The sequence below is a fragment of the Cucumis sativus genome, chromosome 6 (assembly GCF_000004075.3).
Source record: "Cucumis sativus cultivar 9930 chromosome 6, Cucumber_9930_V3, whole genome shotgun sequence".
NCBI classification, from domain to species: Eukaryota; Viridiplantae; Streptophyta; class Magnoliopsida; order Cucurbitales; family Cucurbitaceae; genus Cucumis; species Cucumis sativus.
The window spans coordinates 24,308,563-24,332,500 of NC_026660.2; the positions used below are offsets into that span (position 1 = coordinate 24,308,563).

The following is a 23,938-nucleotide window of genomic DNA, read 5'->3' on the forward strand; positions in this document are numbered from 1 at the left end:
TTAGGTTCCACTATTTTCGCAACACGCTTTTGAGCACCCTTTTCTAGTTAATTAGGGTTTAGGGTTTGTATTAATTTCATTCCAAGTTTGATATTAAGTTGTTTTCTAATTAGTACACATTAAATATGGGATATGAAAAGTTAATCTCTCCTTATCTCAAAAGGAAAGAATAAATGTCAATTACTATGAGTTATGTTCATATCGATTGTTATCTTAATTAGGTTATAGAGAGAGTTGGGTTTACTAATACTAAAACGATTATTGATGTTTGTGTTATGTCATATGTTGACTTGTATAGGACATGTTAACTCTTTTTCACAAACAATTTTTCTTTAATGAAACTAAAGAATTGATAACAAAATTATATGGAGACATCAAAATGAAGTTTATGTAAAGCTTTAATATCCCAATTGAAAACAAGTTATGATTCAAAGGGCCAAAAATTAGTTATGGCATTTTAAGTATTTATTTCAAGTGTACTCAATCATATGTGTTCACACTAATTTTTATCATTAATAAGTGACTTCTTAACCAAAGTGTTATATTAATTTCTACTCATCAAAATACTTGTCAAACCGATTATAACTTAGTAGATAAATATACTAATTATCATTTTAAAAGTTGATAGTTTCATCTCCTATTTGATTTTGGTACCATTACATCATTTTTTTTTCTGGACCGAAAAATTGATTGGTAGAGAATGAACAAAAGAGAAACTTGGCTATTTATTGATACTCTCTGAAGCATTGTGTGGTTGTATTGTAGAAGGCCAACAAGATATAAGTTTAGGCTAAGGGACCATCAAGTGTTGGAGTCACATAAATAGAGGCCATAAAGGGGTATACTAATTTAGTTTTTTTGGTACACAACCTGTTCCCAATCTTTGTTAGAACATAAAAATGTTAATAATAATAATAAACCTAACTTGAAGGAAGGTTTTTTGGGTGTTCTTTCACAGCAGCTTTTCACCCCACAAAATGTTAAAAAAAAGTGTTTTGTGTAACTAAAATTCGATAGATAATGAACATGCAGTGTGATGCCCCATCTTTCTTCCAATGTATAATAATGTAACATTTTCTTTCCACATATATATATTTGATGATAGTGGAAATAATTAATTAGGAGCATGTTTGATGGCAAAATTTTCTTTTATTTTGCTTTATGTTCTTGAATTTTCTTTTTATTTATGATCACTACTTTCTGAAAATTGAAAAACTAAAAGTGGACCTTCATTTCATAATGATTTCTATTTTCTATTTTTTTCTTACCATTAATAGTTTACTACCAAAAAAATGACATGAGAAATACAAGAATCGAACCTTAAACTTTTAAAAGGGTTAAAATTGGATCACATACGATAAAATTAAATCTTCAAGCTTATATAAACAACGCATTTTTTTTCAAGTTTATATAAACTATATATTTTATATAATTATGTAAAATTTGAGGTTTTTTCAATTTACCCTATTTTTATTTTTTGGACAAGCTTTTTTTAGTACTATTTTTTTCTTTAGTATTCAAAAGTTAAAGTTGAAAATTTGAAAATAGTTTAGAATGGCATTTAAGGTTAAAAAAACAAATATTTATTAATATGAGATTATTATTATTATTATTATTTTCAATATAAGGCTATATACAGATCATTTATTTCTTTTGAACCTATATTAATTTTTCAAAATGCTAACTGTTTATAAAATAGTTTTTTTCTTCCACAAATTGAAACAAGCGAATAACAAAAAGTAGTAATAATAAATAAATGAATAATGGTGATTTTCATAAATCCTAAATTTATCTTAAAATATTGTTACCTATTAACCTTTCAACTATATATAAATTTTGAATATTATGTGTGTTCATATACACGAAAGGTTGGTATTTAACTAACTTTGAGTTAAAGAAAAAAAAATGAGGGACTAGATTTTAGACGATTTAGGGGGGAGTATACGAATTAAAATTAGAGCTACTAAAATTAACAAAACTCTAAAACATAAGAATTAATATAATATAATATAAAGCAAAACTGTAAACCAGATGAGAAAATTTAGGTATATAAAGCAAAAATTGAAGAGGAAAAAGGGAAGATAAAGGTTTTATGATTTGAAATGGGAAAAAATAACATTTTACGAGAAGGATTGGTTTTTGGATCAGAAAACCATGCATTTTCATTCAATTTCATTTTCACTTTTAAAATATAAAATGTAAATCAATAAATAAATATGTTTTTGAAATAAAAATGAAAAAGAAAAAAGAAACCAAAATTACGGAGACTACCCCTCCTCATAATCTGGACTCTGACTAATACTTCCTTCTTACACTCTGCCCCTTCACAAACTTTTCCATTTATGCAAAAAGCATTTCTTTAACTTGTTTGCCCTTAAATTAGCCCTTTGAAAAAACACATTCATTTCTTTTTCTTTCTTTTTCCTTTAATTATTTGTTTGACTACGTGATCATATGACTCCTCTCACTTCCAAACTTATGCATCCATGTTTTCAATTCATAACTGGTTTTGGTTGCGAAGGTTTGAGTTCAATGTTTATTTAGTTTCTTCAATTTGAAAAATGATCTAAGGTTATGTTTACTCATTTGTAATGAAAAGTGATATAATTATAATGAGATTTTATTGCATATGTAAGTAGATTGCTTTTGATCATCTTTACTTAATTTTTTTTTTTAATGTAATTTCTTCTCTTACTTTTTCTTTTATTGCTATCGTTTGGCGTTAGTTGGTGATGGTAACTATAATGGTGAATTCTTTGTACTTCTTTCATTGATTTTTTCATAGTTGTGCATTCTATTGTTCAATTAGATTATGTGTTTTGATTATGGTCTTGAAAGTGGGTCTCCTGTCATTACGATTGAGAAACATCGAAAAACAACATCAAACCTAATCAAATAAGATCCATCTTTCGTATCATGTTCGCTTTATTTTCAATAAAGGAAAACTTGACCTAAAATAGTTTGTATCCTTATTTGACCATAAGGTGATTGAATAGAATATTGATTGGTAGTTAAGATAATCACTAAAACTTTTGATGATGTTATAATTTTGTTAAAATCTTTTGCTGTCAGGTTTTCTTCTAATATCACTTATCCTAACAATACAAAACTACGTTTAATTCACGAATTTTTAAATGTTCAATTTTAATCATTTATTATTTCAATAAAGTTGAAAATTTAGTCCTCCAAAACGAACTTTTGTCAAAATAGATCAAATAAAAACAATGGAACCATGAGTACAATGTGTATAAATTTCCAAAATTCACATAGGACATTTAATCTATAAGATTTATAAGAGTTTTTTTTTAAAAAAAAGACCTAAATCTAAGTTGATTGAAAGTATAATGACTAAAACTAAATTAACTCCAAACTATAAAAATACTCTAATGACATTTTAACTTGAAAAAGTTTCAACTATTTATATATACGTGTGTTATATATACACACACATATATATATATATATGAAAGTAAACAATCAAAAATAAATTTGAAAGTAATAGTAAAAAAGTTCAACCTTTTTTTGTTCATCTGCTGTATATATGAAAGATGGTTAGTTCCTCCAAAAATCAATCATGATTTGAATAGAGTTTGTATGATTATGTGATTTATTTTTACTTTTTACTTTAAATATCATACCCACAAGCAAGTTTATTTTTCAGAATTAGAAAACCATACCTAAAATCATACACATCCTATTAAAATTTCTTCAATGAGTTATTTTCTAAATTCAAAAGCTCAAAAAGAAATTGACTTATTGAATATAAATAAGAATTTTATGTATAATAGAATTGTAAACTCTCAATTTCATGGTTTAATACATCTGTGAATTTTCAAAAATATCAATAAGCCAAAAATCTATCGAACACAAAAATAAACGTTTAGAAACTTGTCAAATCAAATATTTTAAAGTTTAGGAACAAAATTTAAACACTAAATAGATACAAACTTATCAATACAATAACCAAATTTGCAACTCAACCATCTATCAACAGTCGAACATTGTGGGTTCGACCAAAGATAGAGGAAAAAGCTACAAACATTTTGTCAAGAAGACTTGATTCTCGAAAAGTGATAGCCATTCATTCGACAATAAAAAGAAAAAGAAGCACAAACTAAAACCAACAAATTTCCATATATCTAATTTGCAGAAAGGTGTACCTAAGACTGCTAATGGGAGATACATTATACTACATTAGTAAGACATCACAATTATCATTCCCAAGGCTGCAGGATTCTACCAAATAAGTACATGGGATAATTTTGAAAAAGAAAAAAAAATACATAAGAATGTACTTCGACAACCTCGTCTTCTCAAGCCGTCTTCTGAACTCTGTCCACATATGCCTGACAAGGGAATGAGAGACATTGAGGAAACGTATCATACAGAACAGAAAGTTAACTATTTGTCTCAACCAAATTAGAGAGGAAAGAAGATAGATTATTCTATGGAAAGATCAGCAACAGAACATTTGAGATACTGAATCAGATATTTTACCTAGTATGAATACACAACAAAAGAGAAAGGACCATGAAAGCTATAGATGTAGTAGTTGCTTCTATATCTGTAGCTTTCACAAGAAGCTTAAACAGAGCCTAAGAGAGCTCCCACTAAAGCTTGATATCTTTCGTTCAGAGAGGATTTGATTGCATCTTCAAAAGTCTTGGTGCAATCGAGATAATGCAACTTGAAGTTTTAGCATGAGTCAATTACAATGAGAGCGGAGAGGTCATAAGAGATATATTTACCAAGTATTAGGGGTACACAGACTAATGTCCCTAACAGTCACGACCTGAACAGCAAAGTTGCTACATCAAGTCTTCACATGTATGAAACAATAAATAAGGGTGACCTTGGTATGGTTAACATCGATAATCATCTTTTTTATTAACCAGATAAACATTACTCAATGCACTAGCAAGACACTCTATTTTTATTTTTATCATCAGTATTATTACTATTGACAGGATACTGAATAACCAAGAAGCTAACCAACTAATCTTCATAATTAAATATTGTTCTGAAATACTGATTACTAACTAATTCATAGGTAAAGCCAAAAGGGTGAACATCCAAGTAACCAACCTAAGGAAAAAAAGTGAAAGGGGGCTCTTTCCCGAGGGAGGGATCAAAGAAGGCTCTTCAATCTGATAAATCACAAAAACAAACTAGGGCCTGCATCTTATTGTAACTTCTTGACCAAATGTCTTAATGGGGAACCAAATCTTTAGATGAACGAAAGCCATCTCGGCCTCCTCATCCGTTGAACTTACGTAACTAAACTTCTAATAATTGTTCAGAAGTAAAATACCCAGCCAAGAAAATAATGCTCTCAACATTTCAAAGTCTTGATAAAGCATTGGGGAGCAATAGGGTGTTTCAAGGCATGGAGAGGGACCCTTGTGAACTTTAGTCCTTGGTGAGGTTCCATGCTTCTCTTTAAACTTTGGTTTCAATGACTTTTTGTAATTATACACTAGGCAATATCTTACTTAGTTGAAAACCCTTTCTCTAGCGGAATTTTTTCCATGGGCTTGATTTTTTGTATGCCCTGTTAGTTCTTTCAAAGTTGCCATTGGATGGTTATCAGCTTTTTGGCATGCTTCACTAGGTTTCTCACTGCCATATTCAATAGGATATGTCTTTCTAGGGATATATCCCTCCAAACCTTATTTAGGGGTGTGGTGTCCATTACAAATGTGAAAAGCTTGTCAAACTGCAGTAAAGGGAGCAAAGTTGCAGAACTTGGATTCTGTTCGATAATAGCAGTGCTTTGTTCTTACATCTGAGCCCGATAAAAGTTCCCTCTCTTCAGACACTGCACTTGTAGTATACAATGCCTATGACTCCAGAAAGCTCTGCAACTTGTTTACCTGTTGAAGGGTTAGGCCAGTTCCATACAGCTTGAACTCTATTTTCATCAATCTTAAATAATGCAGTTAGATTGAGAATTGACATGTGAAACATTTTTCTAACCTAACGTGGATTATGTATTAGAATGGATCCGGAACTGTAAGTTTTATTTCATTGATCTAGTGTAATTTCACATTTAATAGTTTTCTTGTAACAATCATTTGGATGTAAAATAAATTTTTAGAAACGTCAAAAATCCCAAATGGTGCACTGTCTAAGAAAAACCATAGGTTCATAAAGAAAGGCTACCATTGCAAAGAATCAATTACCTAAAATTGTGAGTTGATTTTGAATATAACAAAATAAACCAAAATAATTACAAATATAACAAAATGACAGTATCAGCTGACTACTAACATCTATTTGTGCCTATCACTGATAGACTCACATTTTGCTATATCTGAATATATTTTCAGCAGTTTGCTATTTAAAATAATTTCTTAATTCTGAATCCGAATTTATCTGTTATTTTATCTCAAAAATCAAAACTTGTAGTCCACTTAGACCTGTTACAGCGCCCTCTAATCCTCAGACTTCCACAGAATGCAAGCAGAAATTGGCAGACAGCACACTTTTTTTTCTATTGAAGTGGTTGTTGGGCTGAGAACTACCCACAGAGTATTCGGCCAAACTCTCGACTTGGATCAGGCAGAAGGCAGGCAGAAACTATCTCCATCAAACCCTACACTGGACCATCCTCCAACCATTTTAATTACCCGGTTTGGGTTACAAGCTCACACTACCAAGCCCGGTGGCAGACAGCATGATTATCTAAAACAACCACCATTTAGGTTCTAGGTAATTTTCTCTTGAACAAATGTAAGTACAAAGAAAGGGCCACACAAAAAATACCAAACAGGAAGGGGAGAACAAAAGCAACTGGGATGAAGGAGCCACAGCTTTAGGTGATAGGAAATATAGGTGAATAAAATATTTAAATAAAAGACCAAAGTCCCCCCTACAAACTGGAAATAGAATGACCAGCTATAATAAGGACAGCCGGGAGACCAGCTCGGAAGAATATAAAAAGAAAGCAGCACTCTCACAAATAAATAACCAAGGAGAGATGGGGAGTCTTTGGAAAAGGTTATAGAATAAATAATCAAGACAATGCTGATAAAGAGCATGTTCGGAGCTAACGAACCTCTCAGAACTAAGCTATACTGCCATAATTAAAGCAACAAACTTTTTTATTACAACATATGAGGTCTTTAGAAGGAAAACCAAAATATATGACAGTAAACTCTCTCTCTCTCTCTCTCTGTATGGAATTGGAGGAATAACACAGTGAAACATAAAACGAATATGAATGTCACTCATTCCAGATATTTATTTGGAGATAAGAAAACATAGCTACATGCTGGATCTTGAGTATGTGCATTCCCCTACTATTGTACAACAAAAGAATTGTATTCAAACAAATGAAACCATCATTTCTGTCCAGTCTAAAAGAGTTAGAACTTAAACTAAATAATCCATTGCTTCTTTTTCTAAAGAATCATAAACTAGATAATAGGAGAGGAGATATCGGCACTTCTATATTCATTGCCTCCCATCCTGAGGGCAAAAGGCAAAGATATTACAAAGACCAATGTAATAAGAAAAACAGTGGCTGATTACTTCCAACCACTGCTAAGGAAAATAAAATATTCCTTTTAATGTTTATGTTGGCAGGAAATTATTATTACTATTATTATTATTATTAATAACAACAACAACAGTAATAAACTTATAGTTATCATATCATCATTTAAAAATCTAGAGATCTTCACTGAAGTAATGAAAAATACGATAAACCAAGCAAAATAGTCAACTGTCCCAGTGCAGAGTATGAAGTAGGGTGGAAAATGATAAAAAAGCTCAATTGAATAGAAAATTGTAGTTACCTGAACAAGTTTAGTGAGCTTTGATTTTGAAAATGAAAGGTAGTGATCAATTTTCTCCTGCGTTTGAGGAATATGACCCCCCTGTAAGGTACCTGTCACTTTGTCCACTACTTTCTTGACTATGGTTTTATAAACATCTTTGCTGATATGACCTTCCTTCCATGTAGGTTTCAAAAGTTCCTTGACAAATTCCACAAGTGCAAATTTAAAGGCACGAATTCCCTTGGCATCCTTACTTTTCTTCTTATCATGGACCCCATCATTCCCATTTGCATTTTCTGTAGTATCATTCTCTTGAGAATCCTCTGGGTCAGTCTTGTTCTCATTATCCCCATCACCATTTTTCTCTTTGATAGCCTCACCCTCAGTTGCAAGCTTCGCATGATTTATTGCATCACTCCCATGAAAAGTTTCTTTAGCAGAGATGCCAACCTTGTCACGGGGATCAGATGACAGAGGCAAATTTGGCATCTGGACTTCATCCTTCACTTCTGTAGCGATTTTCTGTCCAGCGGAATTCGGCAAACAGTCTGAAGGTGTTTTAGTGACTTCCAACTTCTTAAGCTCCAAGCTATTACAGAGAGCAGAATCATGTTGCTTTGAGGATTCAACTACAGGACCTGACTTCATTGGTAGCCCCAACGCACCCGTGGATGCATCAGAATAAGAGAAGGAAGCTGTTTCTGAAACACTCTGCGTATTAAGAGAGTTGTATATTTGAGGTAAGGGTTGCACATTTCCAAAATATTGTGCAAGGGAGACTGAGAGGTTAGTTAATTGGGTAATTTGTTCACTAGTTACTATGTTTGGAGCGATAGTTGTTCCAGAATTAATTCCAGGCACGCTTCCATCCTCCTCCTTCTGTTTGACTCTGAAATTTCCATCTGAAACTTTCGGATTCATTACTGTTCCCCCTGGATGATCAGTGTGATATGCCATTCTTTGTACAAGGACAGTGTTACTAGAAGGATTGCCTTCAGCATGTGAAGCAATGGTTTTGTCCATTGTTATCTTATCATTGAATGCTGACGCAATAGTAACATCTTTTGTTAAATTAAGGTTTTGCCGAAAATGAGTATTATCAGCTGTTATAGGCTCTATGGCAATGTCTTGCTTCTTAGCCAGAGCTTCTTGAACTATCGCATGGCTAAGAGTGGCTAAAGCTATGGAAGTTTTAGAGCCAGAATCCGGGACAATGTTGCAATCACTTTTCACCACATGATTGGATGGTTGCACAGGGTAGTGCCAATCAGGAGACATCTCCATATCATCACTTGGCCACTTTCTGTGACCTCTAGGGTCAGAAGTGCCTATGCACCCACCTGTGTCCTCTGCCTTGCTCAGAATGGTATCATTCTTGTTACCTTGAACTGCCTTTACGCCAACAGTTTGATCCCACTGAGTTTTGCTCTCATTATTCAAACCATGAACCCATTTTTGTTCCGAAGCCCATGTATAACTTGGTTCTTGACTAGCAATTTGTTCACCTTTGTCCTCTCTCAACTGAGTGAAATCAGAAGCACTGGCCAATTCACTTGATTTTGAGCCATCCCACAACCGTTCCCTACCATCTGAAAATGGGTCCTGTTCCCATCTATCAGTACTTGATTTCCTCTCTGGACTTGCACGTGGCTGGCTATGATGAGAAAACTTGCAATTTTTTCCATTACGACAAGTTCCAGCAGCAAAAAATTTACAGGTAACAAGACTGCTATTGCCAGGTTCACGCTCACCACGTGAGAAGTAGGCTTCTTTACTCCTATCATTTTCCCTATCTCTACTAATATCATTTGGAGAACCTCGTGATAGATCATGAAATGCACTGTCGTGAGGATACTTGCAAGAGGCGCCCCTATGACACCTTCCCTTCACAAAATCGGTACATTGAGCAGCTGATCTACCACTCCTGGGATAGTCTCTAAAATCATGAGGGGTAGATCTTAAAGATCGGCCCCCCTTCCTGTTCCTACTATCCCAGCTATCATCCATAATTTGATTGTCCTGGTGAAGAAATTGACAACCATTACCTCGCCTGCATCTTCCAGAAACAAACTCTCTGCACAGTTGAGTTGAAACACGAGATCTGTTTCTGTTTCTATCATGAAATGCTGAGTCTCGCTTAAAACTATGAGGACTTCTACTTCTACTCCGGCTTCTACTCCAACTTCGGCTTCTACTCCTACCCCTGAAACACAAAAATAAGCAAGTTTAATAAACAAAAATATGTAATTGCAATAGAACATCCCATCCCTTTAAAAATAATCAATCAATCCTAATAAAAATACATACATCCAGGTACTCTTGTTCAAATAACAAAACCTGGAATCCCACACAAGCATGCAAATTCAGGATCATACTTGAGAGATTCGAATAATTGACATTGCGTTTCTAAGCAAAAATGCAACGTCAACGACAAAACTTGAGATTAAATATTTTTGTTATGAGGAAGTTGATACAATCTCTTGAAGCTACCAGTGTATCTAACCTCACTGACCTGCTCCCATCATTTCTATCAGACAGGCTAGATCTATGTCTTCTCCATTCATCTAGACCAGGAGACATTCTTGTGCTGTAGCTTTTATCATCAGCATCCCATTCAGCAGTCCCTTCCAAATCTTTATTATAGCCTTTACTAGTGTAATCCTCCTTATGTGAAGCTCTGGTTCCAGGGAAAGGTTCCTCCAACAGCAATCCCCAATCTTGCTTAGGTTTTGAAATGCCATTGGTGGTCTCCATACCAGACCACTTTGAACCATCATCACCTGCAAGTTCAGGAGAAATCCAGCCAGGACGTGATTCTTTTCCAGGCCAGCCATGTTCTTGCGCAATGTCAGTTTCAACGTGAGAATCTTCTCTCAAATCCCATTTTGACGTGCGTTTTCTGCCACTTCCACTCATAACTCTAAGGATTTTCTCCTAAATACAGTAAAATCTGAAGGCAGGATGAAAATAAGTTAATTATAATGGCAAGTCCTCCCCACTTCGTTGTCAAATCCAAGTTATTTCATATAGATTGAATTGGTTGAGTTTCAGCAAAGAATAGATTAGACTACATTTCCCCATTGAAATTACCTAAGCTCATTCAGATGTATTCAGTTACCTAATTATAAATCACCCGACACATCAGCACAGAACGAGTGGGATTCCACAATCACAGAGAGAAGAAAAACCCAGCACATAATCACATGGTTTAGCCAGAACAGACAGAAAAACAACATTTTATTACCTAAGCTTTGTTTTTAAAACAAATTTCCTCACTTGTTATCAGTCATATAACTAGTATTCATAAAATAAACAAAATTTCCTGCCAGTAAATACGCCACCCCTACCTACCAAGTACCAACCAAACTTCAAATAATCATAGATGGACTTTGCTCAGAAGTGAGGGTATAAAAATCAAAAGAAGCTTGTACAAGCAATCAACTTGAAGGAAAAAGTATTTGCAGTAACCAGTGTACGCTGGAGAACACCAATAAGTGATCATTGTAAAAAGTCTAGCAAAATATATGGTACAACCCCATCATGATGGGAAGAGAAAATGTGGGAATATAAACCAATCTGACAAAGTAACTAATCCAATAGCACGCCATAAAACGTGACATTTCTTGTTAACTTAGATGTAATCAATATCACAAACAAGGAACACAGTCAAGTATCACATGAAGAGGAGAACAACAGAACAATCAATCAAAAAAGTATATATGCAATGTTGATGAAACTAGACGCTACAACATCTCTATAAGCATTATTGTAGTCACGTGACTCATGCAATAATTATATTTAATTAAAAAAAACAAAAAAAAAAACCTTCAAAGAAACCCTAGAGAGCCCAAGGACATGAATTTCATTAGAAAATGGTTATTAGTTCACACTGAATTAGTAACCACTATCACCGGTAGACATTGTTTTTTTAAACAAAAACAAAACTTTTCATTGAATGAATGAAAAATTATTAAAGCTCGAAATAGGTTTACATTGACATTTGTTAAATGCCAAGGGACTCTTTCCAAAATTATTCCAAAGGGAAATATAGCTAAGGAAAATTGATTTCCAGAAAAACTAGAGAGATTCTATTCACAGGTTACCGACCACAAAATCCTACCTAAATTTTTTTATATAACAAGAGACTAACCATACAAAAGAAACAGACATTAAAGTTTATGCCTTCTATTTGGTGATCCATGTTAGATTCCTAGACCTTCGAAAAGGTTCTCCTCCGTGTCCTTTTTTAGTATGTTACGTAGCTCGAGTTCCTTCACCTCCCCAATTGTTGCCTTGCAGAATCTTCACAAAGAGTTAATGCTACGGATTGAATTTAGAGACAGTCTTCTTTTGCTACGAGGACACAACAATGCATTTCTAACTTCTTAAATCAAACTACCAAAGCAAGCTTATCTCAGGGGTAATGGGCAAGACCTTCCTATCCAACATTCATGAAGTGGGAGGTTCGAGTCCCCCAACCCCAATTGTTGTACTTAAAAGCTTTCCATAAAGTTGTTTCAACTATACTAGTTAAATGTAGCATACCCACCTGCTAGGAGGACCTAGGAAGCATACGTAGATACTGACATCCGATAAGGCAGCATGCCATTTTTTAAAAATGTAGGACACAACACGTCAAGCACATGCCAATTTTTTTTAGTAAAAAGAATTAAATATATGTCATGCATATAAACAAATTGAGAAATATTCCAATTAAAAACATCAAAATACAAGTTTAGAGCCATAAGACATAACAAGTTAGAGCAAAGAGAGTTGGGCGGCGACTGGCAAGCAGGTTAGGGCAAAGAGGGTTGGCGGCAAGAATTTGAAGAAATCGACTGAGGGTAGAAATGCGTGAAAAAAGATTTGAAAAGATAAGATTAAAAAATATATAACTTAATAATTGTTGGGCCAAGCTAATGTGCTTTTCTAACCTTTTATTTATGTTTTTTTCCAGCTATGTCGGGGGCGTGTCTTGGCTGTGTCCGAAATTGAAAAGGATAAAGCTGGCGTGTCGTGGGAGTGTCGAGAAACGTGTTTGACACTGACACTTGGCCATACTAGGAGTGTCAGTGCATCTCAAAGGAGGGCAACTTATAAACATGTGCAAAATCCATTTCTCTTCTACCATGCAAATAGCTCTATCCTTTTAGCTAATGAGGTTGGAGCAAGAAAAATTGATACTAGAGCTTCATCTTCTTGAGTGCATTTTTAAAAGCCTAAGTTCATTGATCACTTGATTCAATTCATTCGTTCTTAAGAGTCTTTACCATTGGAAAACAAGCAAAGAAAGCCCTTCTTTTCTTTCTCCTTAACTAACAATAACTTAGTTGCCAGAAAGGTCATCCTATCTTTCTTTACATGTCCAAGTGTGGACTAAAATTACAAGGACACTTAACAATAAATAAATCGATCAAAATAAAACGAGCATAGCTCAACAATCAAGGCATCACAACTCTCAACACGGGTCATGAACTAGAATCAACCTCACATGTATTATTGTGATAGTCTAGAAAAACATTGTACAAGAAAAATTTTCAGCATCATCTGCGAACTTTTCAAAAAGTGGACTAAACAATGATCATTAGTGACACCAAGAAGATTTCTACATCTTTCCTCTTTTTTTCATTTTTTAATAAGACTTGTATGTTTTTCCTTTTTTCGTTTTCCATTAGAGCTTGCATAGATCATAATTTGCATCTAAGGGACGAGTGTATACCCCCCAAGGGTTCGAGTTTTCAACAGGGAAAATCCACAAGAAAACCCTTGCGTTTTTTTGTACAAGGCTTGCCAAATTAAGTCAACAAGCTAGGAACCTAAGGCTTTTTCATAAGGGGTAAGCTATGCAAAAGAGGAAAAAGATCTCAAAGGTCCAGAGTTTAGAATCTTTTTGGTCATTCACTAGGGCCTAATATTAAATAACAAATGAGACAACAAAGCCCACTATTCCACCTCAAAACCAGTAAAGTTTCTTCTAAAATCCACCCTCCATTCCAATCAGGAATAAACGACAACCGAGAATACATGAAGGTCTAGAAGGAAAGTTTTCCAAAATACCCTTACTGACTAAACAACGATAGAAGAAGAATAGAATGGGTCTCTCACAACCATCAGACCAACAGTAGGCACCATTAAACTAGGGAATCTCAATAATCTCCAACCCTACAGTAGTTTTGTCGAATTTTCACATACTTCTTGCAATACTATTCCTTGAAACATATAACATAACTAATTGAACTCATCCCTTTGCAAATGACCAGCAAAACTAACCTAGTTAAAATAATTTGATGATTCTAGCCAAACACATGATTCCATCTTCCTAGCTTGGAAGAGAAAACATGCTTTAACAAGTGTCTAAATTCTATCATCTCAACCTCATTTAGAACCCTGTTAGATTTTTTTATCAATATCCTCCTCCAGTCCTCCGACAGCTCTGACATTTCTTTCTCAGCCATGTCACGTAGCATTAGATAATCTTACAATAAATTGCTCTATTTCCCTTAGAAGCCTAACAACCATTTGCCTTTTCAGCCAAAATAAACAAGCAAAGAAGCCTCTTCCAACCCACTGAAGGTGACAACCACACTCCACTTTAGCTCCTTCCCATGTGAAATCCTCCCTCCCCCCAACGTTTCATCCACCTTATTTATCAAAGTTATGGAACATTAGTCACTACTAGTATGAGAGATCACTCATGTAGACTTCCATGACAAAACCACTTAAAGGTCACAAAGTAGATGGGAATTACACATTGAGTAAGTTAAATTTACAATGCTTGAAGTGGACGGCATCCATAAAAGTAGACCAGTCATACTACCACTCTTGGAAACCCTCCTGCCAAATCATATGTATTCTTCAATGACTAATGAGTCATGAGGTCAACTTTTCAATCTGTACATCTCTCCCTTCACCAAGTAATCGTCCACAATTCGAAAGAAAGTAAAGAAGTTCACAAGCACTTTGTCCTTGATTCATTCTCCTTGTGTTTGATGAACTATAGTTTTCGCATAAATCCTTCAAAACAAGCTTGAATATTAAAATTGACTTAGTTCCATGAATTTTTGCTTATGCCCAATTGCTCTTGTAGTGGAACAGAAAGCCATTGCCATAAGTTATTATTGAACACCCTTGCTAATCTTTCCATCAACCGACCACGTGAAGATACTGCAGAAAATTATATGTTGACATTAGCACACTCTACGTGATACATTAACTAAAGAAGAGGGTATCTATCAAGGAACCTAATAAGTTGGGGTCTAATCAATTAACTTTGGCAGGAAAAAGAACCTAAGACTTCAGCAAGGGGTAAATTAATAAATATACATCCAGTAACTAAATTATTTAAGATTCAGCCTAAAGCTTTAATAAGAAATATAAATGACAATAATAATCTAACTTACTACTCACAAACAAAAAATCAGTCAAATTACAAATGCTTTAACTACTAAGACCTGAAACCCAATATTTAATGAACTGGAATTGAACTTTCATTGAGTTAGTTTGTTAGGTTTTAAGTGTTTGCTTTTTGGTGTCTTTTCCTCGTTGTATCTTAAAAGGATTGTATTATTTTATTTTTCTTCTCTTAATAGTTATTGTATTTTTTGACATTCTTCCCTTTTCATTTTTTCAACGAAAAGTTATGTTTCCTTTTCAGAAAGAAAAAAACTTCCATTAAGGAAAAAAAAATGAAAGACTATAAGAACATCCAAAAAATCAAGCCCCACTAGGCCTCCAACCAATTCAAATAAGACCCAAAAAAAACAATTAACAAACACTGTCACTAACACCCAAAGAAAAATATAGAATCTAGTGAGAGAAGAAACATTGCTACAGTCATTCTCAACGGCTAAAGGTCTTATTATTCCTCTCGCCTCAGAACACAACACAAAACCCCACTTGGAACAAGAACCATCTATTCTACCAAAAATCCGAATGGAGAAGAAACTACTCAATCATCACCTTAGACCCTCTTTGTCTAGCAAACGGAAAGTCAAATACATCAAAATAATAGACTTCAAAAAGCCAAAGAAAATTTGAGCTCCAAAGAATGTGATCAAGATTCAAATAGGTTGATACCTACCTTGAAATTCCAACCACTTGTGCAAGATCTTTTCGTTACCAGAACCAGATAATCAGTACTACTACATAAAATCTTAACATTCAAACCTTAGTCTTCAAAATCCTCCAGATTCTATATTCCAATGACATCACTTATAAATCATATTCCAACGACAACTATAAAATAAACAAGGCACGAGCTACTCCATATATGCCAACACCAAGATTCCTCCAAAGACTACCAATCTGCACACAACTCACCTTTTTCTTTTATGAGGCAAGCACCAACAAGATGTGCTTAGAGAAGTTTTCTTTCGGTTACAATCATTTGGATAAATCCTTGCACAAGCTCCCAACCAGACACAAGGATTTCACTTGTAAGAAAAGATTAAACGAGGCAAAAAAGTCATGTGTGCCCCCGCCATCTTTCTAAAGCAACAACCAAAAAACTTGCCTTCAACAATAACATGGGGCGCAATGTCCACTATTTTGAGACCCCTAATAGAACGTCATGGCCGCATCTAGAGGGGTAACCTGAGCTCCTACCTCATACTCCTCCAAAAATCGATTGAATGCAAAGACCATGCTAGAAGATATATAACTTGTAAGCTAAGAAAATTGAATTGGGTGTCACGACGGTGTGAAAGCAATCATGGAGTACACGTGCAGTAATTCCATGGGAAAAATCAGAAGTCCTCTGAAACTTTTCTTTCTAAAGAAAACCCACTTTCAACAATCAAATATTAAAAAAAAAAAAAAAGAGGATTTATTAACTCCATAGTATAGCATTCCTTTTGGACACCAGACCGTAATCTTCAATTCACCAACTACTCAGTCAATATACGAACTTAACTTCACCTAAAATCCAGTTGAACAAGAGTTCTATGTAGATCACCTCCGTTTCTCAAAAAAAAAAAAAAAAAAAAAAACTACCTGTCATTTGAAATACTTCACCATATGGCCAAAAGAAAATCCCAATTCATACCCAAGTCATCTATTCCCAAAGATACCCATAAGCACAAAGAATCTCGAGCACAGAAGAAAAAATACACTCGAGAAAAAAAAACAAATAAAAAACAAAGAAGCAAAAAACGTCGTTCTTAGCGATGGGGATATGGGGAGTAATAACCGGAAAGGGCCAAACTTTGAAGTCGAAGAACCTCGACCCACATACAGTCCCACATAAAAGAAGCAAAAGATCAAGACCCAGATACGAAAACATCCATACAACAAAAACTGTAAAAGAATTAAAGGAAGAGGGAAACATAGAACTCACATGAAAGAAGAGAGCTTCCGGCAGAAAACAGCGAACGGTGTAACCCTAGAATATGATTGAAGGAGAAAATAGGCGCGAACTAAGCAAAATCAATGTTGAAAGCGGATATTTTGGGCATGTTTGGAGAGTGAGTGGAAGGAAGAAGATGAAGAGTGAAGAAGTAGCAATTGGCGAAAAAGGGTTCAAAGACTTTGGGGGCGAGAAGAGAACACAGTTTTTCTTTTCGCGATAATTATATATATTTCTTCAATCTTTTCATCTAAATTATTGAGAATTTCAATGAGTTCTGTTTTTCCTTTTTTTTTTTTGTTTTTAATTTCAAGGAGTCGTTTCCTTTTCTTTTTGTTACAAACCAAATTTAATAATCAACAATGTGTTTCCCTTTTTCTTTCTTTCCTTTTTCTACACATAATCTATGTTAAATTTTATAGAACTTATAATGAATGACTAACTAATACTTGCAAATGTAAAAATAACTTCTTTACTTCGTAATTGTCTTGATTTTATTATGCCATTTTTTCAAACACATTAGTGATATGTTCATCAATGTTTAGATATATATTTTAGATGTATAATTGGTATCAAGACTTCCAATGATGTTTTTTGATTTATTTACTAAAGTGGCATACCATGTATATTAATAGTTCTTACATTCAAAATATAAGATTTGGGTCATAAATAACATAAATTTCATCTAAAAGTTGGAAGTAACAAAAACATACGTGTTGGTCTAGTAATAAATAGGTGGCATGATACTCAAAGGTAAGTGATATACCAACTTTATCATTAAAAAATTTTTCATTCCCGAACCAATCAAGTGAACATGCTCAAACATTGTGTCTTCTTCCTTTCTTTTTACGGTGTCCCATTTCTTTTGTCACGTGTCAATCTACGTTCTTTTTGTTCACTTCATCCCACTTTCAAAGTTTTGAAACATTTCTCAAACATTTTTGTTAGCAATAATGTTGTGACTCTATATATCAATGAACTTCGTTAGATAATAAATTTATACGCATCTAAATTGAAAAGACGCACTATTTGAGATGAACCATGTTGTACATTTTATGCATCTAAAAACAAATTTGAAATTATACATTCCTCATGCCTAGAAGGAATGGTCCATAACTCAATTATAAAAACAACTTTTACTTTGAGACATTTAAGTGACTACAACAAGAACGTCATCAATGGAGAGTGACGACAACAACCATATATGCTAAAGATGATGGATACGACAAATTGACAACCCAGCCAACAAATTACCAAGTTAGGATTCCAATATTCAATTTTAAACTCACTTTTTATATTTCATAAACGAGTGTTTATTATCACCGAGCCAACACACATTGTATTTCAGTTAAGCTGTGTTTGTTTTAATTATAATATTGAGATTTTTAAAACTTATTATTAGTTCGAATATTGAAAGTTAGAGAAAAAAATCATTAAATACTATACCAACTATTACAATCAAATACATATATTGAAAAAATCAATAACAAACGAAGGGTTTAGTATGAAGCATTTTAAAAGAAGAAAATGTGTACTTATTATTAAACATAAGCTTGAAACTTCAATAACTAAAACTTGCAATTAACAAAAGAAATGAACAATAATCTTCGCTTTTTCCATATTATAAACTAAGAACCCATATTTGTCCAAATTCGAGTGATCTCAATGATCCTCAAAAATTCCAACTTCTTGAGATCAACTGAAACCATAAACCCACTTCAAATACCAGTATGAAAATGGGGAAAAACATGACCTTTTTTTCAAAATTCCCACCTTCATTTTACGCAAAGCAAGAACACGATGAGATTTCGGACCCCCATCAACCAGAATCTTAAAAAATGGCGGAGAGGGCAGCAGATTTGATGGCCGGCGGCGTAGGTACGTAAAACTCATCGTCAGTCCAATTCGTTTCCCCCCAATGTCTCAACATCCCCTTCCAAGAACATACATTGTCTATGCATTTCTTCAATCTCTTGTCTTTTACTTTGATTCTCCAATGGCCGTCTGTGTAATTCCCAATCTCTGCTTGTATTCTGTCCCATTCTAGTTGAGCCTTTTGCTTCGATCTCAAAAGGCAAAATTGTTGCAACAGCTCTGGCATTTGGTCGTGGACCGTCCACCACCGTTGATGTGCAACATCACTTGCAAATTCTTGCATTATATCCACATTCCAATTGCAATCATAGTCTCTGAAGCACATCCATGGTTTTGTTCCCAAATAGTGAAGAACATAAAGGATTGGTGGGTCTGCTCCAAATAGCCTTGTTTTCATTTGTTTTGTTTCTTCATCATCGCCCATCCAGAAGTTCTTCAAGAAGTTCATGTGTTTTGGGATTCTATGCCACCAAGTGAATACCTCGTTTAAGTATCCTTGGTCCCCTCCATTGTAGGATTCGAATTCGTTTATGTGTTCCATTAGAAGTTGGAAGGTACAATTTGAAGGCTCTATGAGCATTACTCCTGAGTTGAAGAGGGTGCCATTGTTTCCTGTTGCTGAGATCTCTGGCATTCCGAATAAGAAGTCGATGTTTCGGAAGATTAGAAGGTCGGCGTCGATGAAGATGATCTTGTCATAGTCTGTTAGTTGCCATAGCCTGAACTTGCTGTAGTTCCACTCGTTGTATGCATCTTTTTCTGCTTTTGGGTTCCTGATCCTTTGGATTATTCTTATTTTCCATCCTGCTGCTTCTAGGCCACTCTTGTGATAGGAACTGATTGTCTCGTCGACGAGTATCACGAGGTCCCTAGTCGACCCTGACATCCGAATGCTTTGCGCTGCTGCAATCGCGCCACAGACATAAACGTGAGCTGAATGGAGAATTGTTGCATAGGCTTCTCGGAGCATGTTTCCTGAGTAAGGAACCTCTGTTTTGAAAGATAACTTATTAGAGAAGAAAAAGGATCGTTTTTTATAAGTATTATACTCAGTTTAGCTCAAGTTTCGCTCAATTCCATTTGGGGTGAATGATTTCTTTACTTCTCATAAACAAAACTGCATTTCATCATGGGAAAAATCTTCACATTAATTTTTTTGTAAAAGGATGTGTTTGTAGTGCCATTGTTATCTATCATAGGACTGACCTTTGCCTTTTAGGGGCAGTGCAAGTTCACAAGAACCAACTGGGAGCTGTATCTTTTCTCTGATCACATTCAAGTTTGGTCGGTACAGCCACACATTTCCTCGCCGTGCAACAAGATCCTTGCATGTAAACAAGTTCGGTATTGGGAAGCAGTTTGTGATGAAAAGCAAATGGACAGGATAGTTTCCTTTAGCAGAGGCTGCAACACTAGCAGCTGCGAGCTGCAAGTGCAGCCTGGCCACATCTCTAGACCAATTACCCTCATTTCGACAAGGAAGCTTGACCGCAATCAGATCAAGTCGTTTCCCGGGCGCTCTTAGCTTTGGCAAAGACGGGCAAATAGGAACTTCATCTTCTTCTTCCTCGTCAATCCACTCAGGGTATAAAGAATCCCATGTCACATCTTGCTCAGCATAGTCCAAATGCAACACCGTGTATTCTGCATCAGCATTGAGCTGCTTCCAATTGATGACTTCACTCTTGTTGAAGTTTAAGAGCCCAATTCCGTGATACTCCTTTTTATCTCCCAACCTCTCAAGGACTTCAACGACATCATCCCAAACAATGTTGAGACGAGATACATACCGAATATCCGGGCCGCCCCATATCCATCTATTAACGAATTTTGGCCTGTAAATAAACAACTTTAGCCACTTTTGGATATAGAAACTGCAGAATTAAGAGCAGAAATAGAGCAAAGCATACCCAGAAGATGTGTTTGATATATGGTTGTTCACCTCTGGAGAGTATAAAAGTGTAATAAAAGTGCCAGAAACAGCAAACAGAAGAACAAGTTTCAAGAGAGGAAGCTTGCATCTTGAAAATCTTTCATGAGTTGATAAGTTGAAAGGCTTGTCCAGATCTTTCACTTTGCTTCTTTGCAGTTTTCTTTTGAAAAATGCCATCATAAAGAAATATAGTTTTTATGTCAGAGCATTGATTTAAAGGCTGGAAAATGAAAACAAAATCACAGATTTTCCTGAGAACATAGAGAAGAACGATCTTGTTGAAGATTGGAAATGGAAGGAAAGTTCGTTTCTAAGCAAAAACAAATCTAAAATCACAAAAAGGAGTAGAGAAAAGAAATTGTGTGCTCTACATTGAGAAATACAATGAGATGGTGATACTGTTTATATGTATTGTATCATGTATAGATGGGGCAAAGTATGGAATTCAAGAAAAATGTTGAATATCTTAAATGAATCGTACTTGATCTCTTAAAAATTTATTTTACTTTTATCGGTCATTTCGTAATATTCTAGATATGTCCAGATACGTCAAATTTTCAAGACGAAAATGTCAATAGAAATTTGTACATATAGACCGGATATCACTTCAAGAACACATGGAGGTTACTTAGTCTTTTTCAAAATATTAGCAAATCTAAAAATTTCCATATCATAAATGGTCATGAAAATAGACCTTATGACTTCAGTTTTTTGAACTCCATTGTTATTCTTGGAAAGGATCTCAAGTTTTTAATCAGCTACGAAGCTGTACAAACAACAGATGCAGAGTTTTATACCAATTGGATTATGATTGTTATAGCAATGCTTTGACGTGAAGAAAAACTTACATTGATGAAGATAGTCTATGTCTGGCCTCGATTGGGAAGGTGCCCATTGCTTCTTTTTAAACACAAAAATGGCTCTCAAACATTTGCTCTACAAACAAACAAAAAAGAAACTACAAAACTTATGGAATCAATATCTCTAGTGAAAGAAGAAGATGTTCAGAAGCCAAAACAGATAATATATAGAGACTTTAGAAAGGAAAAGAAGAACAGAAATGGTCAAAACTCCAAAACTCTTTGGGAGATTATGATGATGCACAATAATTAAAATTAAAGGAACAGTAGTTAGAGAAGTGGTTGAGGTTGTTGTTAAGCAAAAGTTGTCAATCAACTCAGTTGATGACTTGAAGCATAGAGAAGGAATAGAACTGAACTTGAAAAGGAAACATGCTCAACACTTCATTTTTTTTTTTGGTCAAAAGACAAAAGAACTAGAAAGAAAGAAGATCACGTTCGATAACCATTTGGATTTTGAAAATTAAGCTTATAAACAATATATTTACCTCAAATTTTTTTTGTTTTATTTTGTTATCCACTTTCTCACAACGTTTTCAAAAATTCTAAAGAAACAAAGAGACTGCTCCAAGAGTTGGAATGTGATCAAAATTATTGGAAAACTTGAGGGGTGTTGAAATGGATGCAGAATGAAACTGCTTGAAAACGGTGGAAGAGAGGGTTGAGTTGAAAACTGTGAAAATGAAATGAGTTTGGTAGTACATATCCGGCCCAAAACGCTCGATCAAAACATGAATTTTGGATTACATTACATTTCAAAATCATTACACATTATAAACGTTAGAGTACCCCTCAAAAATGTAATGACTATGAAATCCATTGAATCTAGAAAGAGAGAGACAGTACCTGAGAAAGAAGTTGGAGCTTCAAGTCAGTTGAATAGATGGGAAAATGTGAAGAGTGAGTTTAAGGACATACCAAGGAAGCTGAGCGAATATAGACATGTCAAGTTACTTGTACATGAATATTCTTTCTCTATTTTAAATTTTCATTTCCTTTCTCAATTGATTTGGGTCTGTCACCAACTTTGTTTTTAATGCAATATCAATTAGACCATGCAATTTCATATTAAAACTTATATGGATAATAAAAACCCAAGATCCAAAAAAAGAAATGAATACATCAAAATACTCATTTGGTTGTCTTTGTTTTTCTCTAGGTTCTATTTCTTCCTTTAGTCCCTAATCAAAAAAATTGTAGGATACTGAACCATAGGTAAAAGACACCAAATTGAAGCCATCCTCTCTAAACTCTTTACTATTATGTTTCTTTTACGTTAGAAAGTCATTGTTTATTTGTACGTACATATGTATAACCCCCTTAATTGTTAGAAACAGTAGATAGAGTGGGTAAGATAATGGAGAAAATTTTCACCAAGTCTGAGTGATTATGAATGTTATCTTTGAAATTAGAACTAGAGATGCATATATTTCATCTAATTAACCCAACCAATACAGCATTCAATGTAACTCTCTTTTCTTGTATGTATCAAAAGCAAGACTCAGCTATTGCAATTTTTTCTTTTTGCCTTTTGATTCCCTTTAATTTGGCCCTAATTTTCTTCATTATGAAAGCTCTCTCTCTCAGTAGAAAGTAAAAGTACTTTGAAATGGGAATTGGAGTTTGATAAAAATGAGGGGTATCTTTTGAGAATTAGATTACCCTTCATTTTCATTTTTCTAACTTTGATTATTATGTTTGCTGTTGACCAAAATAAGTTGGCATATAACTTCAAGAATGGGATGGATATACACTTTAGCACCTAATTTAATTTCACAGATGAAATAAAAAAGAAAATATTTGGGAAAATAATTAAACAAAAATACCCAGGCACATATATATATTAAATTTTATTTATTTTTTCTTATGAAAAAAGTAATACAAGAGATTACTAGTTGATATATAAGGTTTAAGGGCTCTTTCATCACCTAACTCCCAGCATTAATATTCATAATTAATCTCAGTCAATATCTCAATGAAAAAAAAAATGAATCCTTCTGGCAAAGATAATCACTTGCTATTCAAAAAGTTGATAAGTACATTAATGTTTCGAATTTGTCAAAATTTAATATTTCTTGTGGATTTATTTGAATATATTTGCAAAACTTAAAACTAAACCCGAAAAGTGATGGGATGAACGGAAAAG

The 23,938-nt window shown here is 34.2% G+C and overlaps 2 protein-coding genes across 11 annotated transcripts; both read right to left on the reverse strand.

Annotated features, from left to right (window-relative positions):
• Window positions 1–3,955: 3,955 nt before the first annotated feature.
• Window positions 3,956–17,363, reverse strand: LOC101208018 (zinc finger CCCH domain-containing protein 38). Of its 9 annotated transcripts, none has more exons than XM_011659454.2 (5): window positions 17,116–17,363; window positions 14,552–14,945; window positions 10,285–10,731; window positions 7,800–9,984; window positions 3,956–4,346 (listed from the first exon to the last, which is right to left on the reverse strand). In XM_011659454.2, the coding sequence occupies exons 3-5, from the start codon at window positions 10,695–10,697 to the stop codon at window positions 4,314–4,316; spliced, it is 2,631 nt and encodes an 876-aa protein (XP_011657756.1). In that variant the 5' UTR covers window positions 10,698–10,731; window positions 14,552–14,945; window positions 17,116–17,363; the 3' UTR covers window positions 3,956–4,313. The 9 variants fall into 9 exon arrangements, with proteins under 9 accessions (XP_011657756.1, XP_011657755.1, XP_031743593.1 ...); XM_011659453.2 differs by having other exon boundaries at window positions 14,530–14,945; XM_031887733.1 differs by having other exon boundaries at window positions 10,294–10,731; window positions 14,530–14,945; window positions 17,116–17,362.
• Window positions 17,364–18,636: 1,273 nt separating this feature from the next.
• LOC101222026 (UDP-glucuronate:xylan alpha-glucuronosyltransferase 1) lies at window positions 18,637–22,794 on the reverse strand. Of its 2 annotated transcripts, none has more exons than XM_011659460.2 (5): window positions 22,639–22,794; window positions 21,781–21,868; window positions 20,910–21,092; window positions 20,206–20,834; window positions 18,637–19,989 (listed from the first exon to the last, which is right to left on the reverse strand). In XM_011659460.2, exons 2-5 carry the CDS (start codon window positions 21,825–21,827, stop codon window positions 18,956–18,958), a joined length of 1,893 nt encoding a protein of 630 aa, XP_011657762.1. In that variant the 5' UTR covers window positions 21,828–21,868; window positions 22,639–22,794; the 3' UTR covers window positions 18,637–18,955. The 2 variants fall into 2 exon arrangements, with proteins under 2 accessions (XP_011657762.1, XP_011657761.1); XM_011659459.2 differs by having other exon boundaries at window positions 21,781–21,890; window positions 22,639–22,782.
• Between the last annotated feature and the right edge of the window lie 1,144 nt (window positions 22,795–23,938).

Excerpts from the sequence above, each read along its gene's own strand:
- LOC101208018 (XM_011659454.2), bottom strand. The coding sequence starts at position 10,697 with ATGAGTGGAAGTGGCAGAAAACGCACGTCAAAATGGGATTTGAGAGAA. Across the intron at positions 9,985-10,284 it reads GATGGGAGCAGGTCAGTGAG|GGGTAGGAGTAGAAGCCGAA; the intron begins GTTAGATACACT and ends TTTGTGTTTCAG. Across the intron at positions 4,347-7,799 it reads AGCTCACTAAACTTGTTCAG|GCATATGTGGACAGAGTTCA; the intron begins GTAACTACAATT and ends TTCCCTTGTCAG.
- LOC101222026 (XM_011659460.2), bottom strand. The coding sequence starts at position 21,827 with ATGGGCACCTTCCCAATCGAGGCCAGACATAGACTATCTTCATCAAT. Across the intron at positions 21,093-21,780 it reads CATAGACTATCTTCATCAAT|AAAACTGCAAAGAAGCAAAG; the intron begins GTAAGTTTTTCT and ends ATTTTTCAAAAG. Across the intron at positions 20,835-20,909 it reads ATATCAAACACATCTTCTGG|GCCAAAATTCGTTAATAGAT; the intron begins GTATGCTTTGCT and ends GTTTATTTACAG.